Source organism: Netta rufina (assembly GCF_964035555.1).
Source record: "Netta rufina genome assembly, chromosome: 2".
In the NCBI taxonomy this organism is placed as follows: domain Eukaryota; kingdom Metazoa; phylum Chordata; class Aves; order Anseriformes; family Anatidae; genus Netta; species Netta rufina.
This window is the reverse complement of record NC_140124.1, coordinates 112,947,370-112,956,529: the sequence shown is the minus strand read 5'-3', so window position 1 is coordinate 112,956,529 and position 9,160 is coordinate 112,947,370. Positions and strand designations below refer to the sequence as shown.

The following is a 9,160-nucleotide window of genomic DNA, read 5'->3' as shown; positions in this document are numbered from 1 at the left end:
GAGGCTGGGCCCATGGCGGCCTTGCGGTGAGGCAGCAAGGCCGCAGCAGCAGTGGGGCAGTGTGAGGGGCTCGGCCTCGCAGGAGATCACACACGGGTGTTTGGGGCACAGGCTGCGAGGCAGGAAGAGCCAAGGGAATGGCACACACAGGCAGGGAGGTGCAAATTGCTCAGGGAGAGGCAAAAATCTGACAATATGTTCCCAGGGATGGGGCAGGACCAAAGGCCGGCCTCCTTGTGCTCTCACACTCTTCTGTGAACCCTTAGAATCACAGAATCGTAAAGGTTGTAAAAGGCTTGCATTGGTTCCAACAGGGATGTCACACAACCAAATTTGCAGCTATGGCTTCTGCCTAACCAAATGAAATCTTTCAGTGTCGCACGCTGTGAGTGCAAGACACACACACTGCTTACCCTCTCCCGTCCCACCAAACAGGACAGAAAACCAAACCAACTAAACACCCTACCCCTGTGCTGTTGGTTTAAGGCAAGCTACAGCTATTTGATAGCTTTGGCTCAGTACTAGGAAAGCTGTCAGGGTTTGTGGAGGATGACCAGCATGCCACCATTTTGTGCTAAGTGCCATTTCTTGCAAGCTGTGTAGCTTAAAAATGAATTCCTTAAACCTCGAGGCATCTACAAATTAGATGTACAGTGTTAAAGAAATGGCTCAACACACCCTCATTCGTGGGTCAACACTTGGTGGTGGTGGGGAAGAGTTTTAAGCAGTGGTAATAAATCCCTGCTTTAACTACTTGGTTTTGAAAAATGTGGGTTGGGGAAAAGTTTCTTCAAGTGTAGAACCTCGCTTCCCTAACTCCAGGAAGCAGCTGATCAAGCCCTTTGCTACGAGGACATAGGAGATGCAGGAATCTCTTTTTTCCACAGCTGAAGAGAAGCCCAAGGAGTTTGTACTTGTGGAGATGTTGTAGGCTCCTTCCCACACCCAAAAGCATGTTGGTGCTATACCAAAGCTCAGCCACAAATACCCCAAGCTAACCTTTAAATTGAGGGGCTGTGGTGGGGACTACAGAAAATCACAAGGATGACAAGCAGCATACATTAATTTATTTTTCATCTAAGAAATGACACTGCAGGCTGCTGCAGGTTGCAGCTAGATTTTTCCTATGTGTTCAGCAGTACGATGTTTAATTAGAGAGAAGTAAGACTGACAGAGATGGTGATGACTAGCTTAAACAGGATTACTACTCAGTACACTAAGAAAAATCTACAAAGAATAGATGCTAATGGTTTATATAGCCTTTTAGATGTAATTAATGATTTCCCAGATACAGTCCACATCTGTTTATTTAATCCAGGAAAGAAGTAGCCTACCATACCTGTAGATAGTTGCAAAGTTTAGTTTTGCATCATGAGACCTGAGGCTGTCTCTGACTTTGAGACACGCATCATCCTAATTCTTTCTGGAAACTGAACAAAACCACCCCATAAAGCATGCAGCCCAGCAACTTGAGGTTTTCCTTATGTCAGTACTTTTCTTGCTAGTTCACAGGTTGGCTTTAGCTTTAGCCCTTCCATTTAACTTCTGTATTTTATTTAGAGCACTCAAATGGGGAAGGCAGCTGCAATTTACATATGTTGGAAGTTATTTTCAGACTTATTTAGCTGCACAGACAAAGCCCAGTCTTTTACTCCTCCATTAGAGTAATTGCACTTACTTTGCATGGGAATGGTTTCTGCTGGTAAAGAGGCAGCGGTATGATGCTGGCATTGCTCCGGAGCTGCTTTGTGAAGATGACAAATACATCACTAAAAAGAGTGAAGTAGCTGTGGCTTCAAATTACAACACTTAGTTTAGGGCCAAAACCAACCTTTTAACTATTTTGAGATTTTTATTTCTTAAATGTTGTAGGAATGTTCTAAGCTTTCTGTGTTGTCAGCGCTACTGTCACCTAGCAGTTGTGGCTTGCTGCCTGGCCCAAGAACCTCTGGATGCTGACAGGAGGGAGAGGAGGGGAGGAGAAGGATGTGGGTTCACTACAGCCTCTCTCACCTGGAAGAACAGGGCTGTGCCCCTGCTCCACCCCGCTCTACACTCCAGCTCAGGGCACCTCAATCAGCTTTGGATCAAGCCCTGCTGAGCAGCATGGGCTAGGGAAGCAGAGAAGTTGTGCTGCTGATGGTATCAAAAGTCATTACACGAAGAGCCTCGTTAAACTATAAACCTGAACTTTGTCCGCCATGGTACGGGTCAAAGTACCTAGTAAATATCTAAGGTATGTGCCAAAAGTGCAATTTAACACCTCGTATGATCAGCCACTTCATTTCTAAATGTCCCTTCGCCTTTTCATGTAGCTTTTTATTGTGCTTTAACTTTCTCATATTTGCAGTGACACCAAGAAACCCAGGCTGCCTCAGAGAGCCAATCGTTAGTCATAATGCCACCTGCTTTATTGGTGCCAGAGATGAAAAGAACTAAATGCACCGAGACGCAGGACACACACGTGTATATAAAAATAACTATACTGCACACCTATGGAAAAAAACCCTGTCTGTTCATCATCACCTGCATAAATGGGTAAATTTTGGTGTTTTCAGTGATTAAAGTGCCCTAAATCAACTTTAAGAGCAAGCAGTAAATCTCAAGGTTTATTTTTATTTTTAAATAAACGGTCTTATCTGTAATGTTTATTCTACAAAAATACGAGTGAACAGTATTTTTAATAAATAAATCTGATATAAAGATTTCGAATTTTTGATTCATAATGTTAAGTATTGACAAACAATTGATCATATTTAATAAGAAGCAAGGTAAAAAACAGTAGTTGCTGGAAAATGTTTAGAACCAAAAAAAAAAAAAAAAAAAAAGCACTAATGAACAGCTTTTGCCCTATTCATTAGTTTTCTGCCAGCAGACTTCCCAGTCTTGAGACTTCCACAGCTTTTACCAAGGACAGATTCCTCTGCTCTCCAGCTGCAAGGTTCACTTGAAATCGGTGCCAGAGGCAGCCACAGCCTCAACAGGACTGAGACTACCCCCTTGCCACAGAGGCAGGAAGGAGAGCTTGAAGGTGGTGAAAGGGCAAAGACTCATTTTTATTATACCTTTTATGATAATTATTAAAAACATAAATGGAAAATATCTTCGACAGTGAATTACGGGTAATGAACAACTGTGATATTTTAGAAAAAAAAATCTTGCCACCTTGCTGTCTGTGCTGCACTGCATTTGCCACCAAGGTTACCTGAAAACCGGCTGCCAGAGAGTAAGAGCCAACTCTTGCATGACTTCTCAGCTTTGTCATGAGTAAACACCAAAGTGCAGCAGACATTATTCTGCTGTGCTGCAGTTACGGCAAGAAGCTTACAGTACTCTGCTGTGCTGCCAGCGCCAATGTCTGGCTTTGGCCAAACAACTGATTTGGAATCAATAAAACATGAGGAGCATAGACCTCTGAAGTAAAGAGGCACAGACTAAAATCCCTGATTGTTAAAAGCCAACCTGCTGTAACAAACTGGCACGATCTCATCATTAGTTTCTCATTATCCAGTACTGAAATAACCATCCAGACACCTTAGATATCTAGAACTAAACACCATTTTCTGATCATTTTTAGCATATGCTTTACTGTTTCTGTTGATATTATTTCTTAATTAAAACTAGAAAGTTCTCATGTGTGTGCAGAATGGCTTCAGTTGACTGCCAGTAAGGCCTCTAAACAAACAAACAAAAACAAACACAAAGCACACACTTTTACTACAAGGATGCCTACAAGTCCAGAGGGTACGGATTCGCGGCTCTCCTCTGAATGATCAGAGTGCCTTTCAAATCACTCTTAAAGCTCTGCAAGCCCTGCCAGTTCTTTCCACACTGACTTTAACACAAAAACAATAAAGCTGCTTGGGTGCAGAACCACGTAAACAAATCACTATTTAAACACAGCTTTCATACAAAAATATTTTCTATATTAGTCAAGTTAACCAATGATGATAAAAGTGGTTAAGTGGGTTTTCCCATTTTGGCCTTAAAATGCTGACTGGCTGCAGCTGTGTGTTGGGGTCCATCCCCCTTCGCTTTAGAAAGTCACCCCTCACATCCAAGGCTCCCATCCTTCCCAGACTCTGCCAAGAACGTTGGGGTCTGTCGCTTGATCTATCAGGCATCTCACTTGGGTTTCTTCTGACAGTCCGTCCTCGGGCTCCTTGGCTCTGATATTGTGATCAGTGTTACCACGAGCCACAGCTGCACAATCGTTGTAAAAGGATGACTTCTCATAGCCCAGGCGGAGCTCATCACTAAATAGGGAACACAAAAGTAAGTTCTTATTAAGAGGAACAAGCCAAGGAAGTCTTAGGTAGGGGGGTTTAAACTATGAAATGCTACTTGGACACCATTCATGCAGCTTTATTTTTCAAGATGTGGAGTTCAATAGTTGTGGAAGTCTTGGCCAATCAAAGCTGGGTGATTTCAGACGTCCTTTGCTAGTGAATATTTACCACAAATATTTAAATCTGGTCAAAAACCTCTTAACTGGAAGAAGGATACAGCACTTCACATCCAAGCTGATTTATCTCCCTACCTGCCCTGCTGATTTGTGTCTGCAAGAAATATTTTGCTGCTTTTTCCAGTTCAGCCTTGACAGCGAAAGAGACTCCTCCCGAGTCTTACGCTTTTCAGTTTTTGTATGGTTTTAAAACAGGCTCACTTTCTCCTTGTTTTCATTACTCTCCTCCCCCCCCCCATTTTTTTTTATTAATCCAGAATGCCTTTTTAAAAGAGGATGGAAGGGATTAATTGTACTTTAACTGAATTCTGAAGACGTTCTGATTTGAGCCAGACTTGACTAAACTGACAGAAATAACCTGAGAATGCCACCAGGTTTGAATTTGATGTTTTTGGAAAGCAGCTTACCTCCATGCCTCCTCTACACCTATTTCAGGTTCTTCTCCAAACAAGTGTCCAGCAGAAGCACATCGATTCTTAAATACTAGCCCTAGCCTAAAAGCTGTGTAGATGGAACATAATTTCTCACTCTTCAGACTGCTGTTCTTTAAGCCAGCTTACAGGGTGGGAACAAACTTGTTGCCAGGAACAGTAAAACTGCTTAAGAGGCCGGAGCTGGAGCAAGAACAGTTGGGGAGATATCTGGTGTTTTGGCTGGCAGGATGATTCAGAGAGCTTGTATGTGGACCAAAATGATTCCTAAAAATATTTTGCCCTGTCTGCCTCTTCTTTTCCTAGCTGCCATTCTATCTGAAGGGAGCAAAACTGCCGACAAGTTTTGGAGCCTGCCAAAGTTCTTAGTGGAACAGTTTAAAACAAAAGGGGACCATCTTACCAAGTGATTCTTGCTGGATTGCAGCCTGTAAGCTTCCTTTTGACGTAGCTGACTTTTTGCAAAGGGTACCAGTTTACTTGAGATGTGTTTATTTCCTTAATCCACGTGCCTCCTTTTTTCAGCTGCCTTTGTTCAAAGTTCTAAAGAGGAAATAATTTTGCTCCATTTATTATATTCATCATACTTAAACAGACCTTTATGCTGCCACATCATACCAAGTCAAGCCAGCAACTCGTAATAGGAGATGCAGTGGAGGGCGAAGTGCTGAGATAGTATCTAGGCTGCCTGCGACTTAAAATTTAATTTACAATTGGACTTCCTTAAGTAAGTGCAGTTTGTTTCAGATGCTTTGTTTCTCTGTAATTGTTAGATAAATACAGTGCTGTTATAAAAATTTAAGGGGCTCAATGCAAAAAGCTGAAAATACTTACGCTGCTGCCATTAAGTGACATAATGTGTTCAAGAGATAACCGCATTTTTAGGATTATCACACAAAGAATGGTACATTATCAGCACAGCCATGTGCAACTCTTCCTTGTCCATCATCATCCCTACGAAATTCTGTCATTTTAAATGTTTTGTCCAGTTTCTTTGTGAACTCAATAGAAGAAGCACTGAGACCAAGCATCATGAAATACCTCCTTTTTGATCACTTTTGTTCTTAGAGTTTAAAGAATTTTTACATGAGGAAAAAGGAAAGAAAAAAACCCTCACCTTCCAGTCCAGAGAAGGCTCCTTTACAAATACATCCATCGTGTTGATGAGGGGATCTGGATCTGCACGATAAGCTCTGAGGGCATGTACCATCACACTGTAAATGAGACCCCACTCCTTCACTGGCATCATCAGATTAACAAACTGGCGAGTCAGACGAAAAGGAATCAGCTCTGGCACTGGCAAAATCTAACCAAGGGCAAGGATAGTCAAAAGAAAACAAGAATTAAATAACCTTGGGAACAAAGGATTAGAAAAACCTTCTTTGTAACTTAACTGAACACGTGCAGGTTGGTGGAACAGCACCACACTGTGCCATCAGAGCTCTGGTTGTGAGTATTTAGTGACAGTGGTTGAAAGCATGGTTACACTGTACAAAACACCATCACACAGGCTGAATATGTATTTTTTCATTCCCTTTCCCCTTTATATGAAACTCCTTAATTTCATTTCTCAGACAAGCAGTTTATACGTCTGAAAACACAGATTTTGTTCTATTAACCAGAAATAACTTTTAAATATTATTTTACAATCAGAACAATGGCAAATGAAAATGAAATACCTGAAATTTAGTATTGAGAATTGACTCATAATTGCATAAAGCAAATTAAAAAAAAAAAAAAGCTGTAGCAATTTTTTTTTTTTTTTTTTTTTTAAAGAAAACATACCTGTGTGGCTGATCCAAATGCATGTCCAAAATCTATTCCCACCATGCCGCCTGTTTCCTTGTTAATCATGAAGTTGGACAGATGTCTGTCTCCAATACCAAGTATCCAGTGACTGATGCACATCAGGGCATGAGAGCTGGCAAAATGTGACCGAAGAGACAGGAAGGCTTCTGGAGATGTGCTCATTTTCACAAAGGCTCTCCTTAACAAAACAGAAGGAATTTGTTGAATACAGGAAAAAAAAAAAAAAAGTAAGCTTCTGTTTCACAGTGAGCAGTCATTAGCAGTGCACTTACCGCAGCAGGTCTTCTGGAACACTGCTTTCCCTGCTTTTGAAGGAAATAACTGTTTCTGTACGGCTTGCATTTCTGCAAATTAATGAAAGAGTATTGTCAGCTACTGAGGCAACAGCACATGGGATGTTAGAAGTTAAGGTATGTACATGACTACATCTGCACGTTTGTTTACATCAGGAAACAACAGAGCAAGCCACACACAGAGTTTGCCCTAAATGTTTTATCTGGTATTAAAAGTGAATCCCCTTTTCTTTTTCCAGGCAGTTATTTTCAAGACCGAAATTTCTTACTACGAAATAGCATGTAGCTTCGTCTATTCTTCCCCAAATTAAGTAGATGGGCTAAGCTTTTTAAAGCAACACAATTGTGCTCTTTCTGGCTGGATAGTCTCTTCCATGCAGAGAAACTAAGTTGAATCTCCCAGCAACACGCAGCAGCACACCAGAAAATAGTGCTGCAGAAGGGGAGGCAACAGCGCTACATGGTTGGTGCCGAGGACATCTATGCCATACACATCTGGGGGAGGGAGGGTGATTGTGCTGGGCTAGCCCACATCTGGTCCTGTGAAACAAATGCTTGTGAGCAGCTGGAATGCACTGGGTGCCCTGCTTCCAGTTAAGCTCTGTTTGAAAGCAGCCAAGTTGTGCACTCAGGGACAGCTCTGCGATGCAAGCCAACATGAGAGAGATTGGGAATTCACTTCAAAAGCGCATTCCTGATATGAATAAAAATGTTAACATAGATGCACTCAGATAAATGAGTCAAAGTTTTCCCTGAAGAAACAAGAAACTTGTTTAAGCAGGTTATGAGCTCATCAGAAATCCTCCACTGGAAACTTCTCTTCCTCCACCATAGCATTAGAATGAGGCAGGCATAGAAATTTCTGAGGATACTCAAGTGTGGACCCAAACCATCATGTATTCTTAAACCATCATTGAATCACAATGACACTCCTTGTCCAACTTTAGCAGCTGCTCTGGCTCCAAGGCAGCCTACCTAATTGCATACTCAGGAATAAGAGCTACAAAATACAGTTGAAGATGAGCACCTGCTTCTAGACACCTTCTTAAGGAAAATAAGCAAGCTTCTGAAAGCACTCCTGCGCTCTGCATTAGAATTAGAATTTTAGCGGTACTAAGCTCCTTCTGCAGAGCATCTCACGTTAGACAAAGTTGTAAAATGGGTGAAAATCAGGTCTAGACAGTGTACTATAATGCAGATTATTTTTTCATGTAATGTCTACAACCGTGTATTTGTGCATTCTTTAGTTTCTATACAATGCATGCAATTCTCTTAAAACTTACTTGTACATATAATGGTATCGAGAGATGCCTTGTGCTTTCCCACTCATCTTGGCCAGCCACTCTATATAGGCAGCACGAGGTCCTTTTTGGCTACAGACAAAAAAAAAAAAAAAAGTCTCAGTTTCTCCACATTATCTTACCACTGTGTACTTGAATATCTGCAAACTGAGCATATGCTGCTATGACCCTTGAGATTTTTAGGCACAGAAGGCATAAGGAAGCTACAGCCTACATTACTTTTAGCCTTGCTAAGGAAATGAAGTTTACGCAGTCAGTGTATGCATTGATCCATCCATCTCCTCACCCCCAGGCCCTGAATGTACTTCAGTCACATTTAAGGAAAGATTAGGCATTAATATCTCAATGAGATTATTTTCCAACAGATACTGTAAAAATCAGAAGCTGCCTTGAAAAAAAAAAAAAAAAAAAAAAAAAAAAGACTCAAAATAACTGCTCCAAAGAGGGAAAGATATTTTTAATGCTATTTCTTCTCCACCTGAGGCATTACATAGCTTGCCACATTGCCCATTGCTATTTGTCCATCCAAACAGGTAAGGAATGCAGGAAGGCAGTCCATTATCTCTTCCGCATGTACAGGAGGGGAGGACTTCAGTTATTAATCCAGGAGAAGCTAGACTTCATTAGTTACACAGATTACAGAATAATTTGATTTTTTCTCCCATCTTATCTGAATACATCACTGTGCTAGCTGTTAAGCTGCTGTTCTATTCCAGACAGGCAGCCACTTACTAGAGCACCACCTGCCTTTTCTCCTTCCAGAGGATGTTCTGAGATATAGAGATCCTTCCCATTTAACAAATGTTTATCATTTATAGACCGTGTAGCCATCATTTCTGGATACAGAAAAGAACTTTTACA

At 41.3% G+C, this 9,160-nt stretch overlaps 1 protein-coding gene across 1 annotated transcript in view; it reads right to left on the bottom strand.

Moving 5' to 3' along the window:
• Positions 1-1,924: 1,924 nt before the first annotated feature.
• Positions 1,925-9,160, bottom strand: part of PRKDC (protein kinase, DNA-activated, catalytic subunit) — a gene marked incomplete at its 5' end in the record, with an annotated part of 79,328 nt that continues 72,092 nt past the window's right edge. The window contains 6 exons of the mRNA XM_084281664.1: positions 1,925-4,256; positions 5,300-5,439; positions 6,014-6,202; positions 6,682-6,883; positions 6,978-7,049; positions 8,282-8,371. Of these exons, the coding sequence (XP_084137790.1) occupies positions 4,052-4,256; positions 5,300-5,439; positions 6,014-6,202; positions 6,682-6,883; positions 6,978-7,049; positions 8,282-8,371 (898 nt within the window). The 3' untranslated portion in view covers positions 1,925-4,051. The remainder of the gene's footprint in view (positions 4,257-5,299; positions 5,440-6,013; positions 6,203-6,681; positions 6,884-6,977; positions 7,050-8,281; positions 8,372-9,160) is intronic.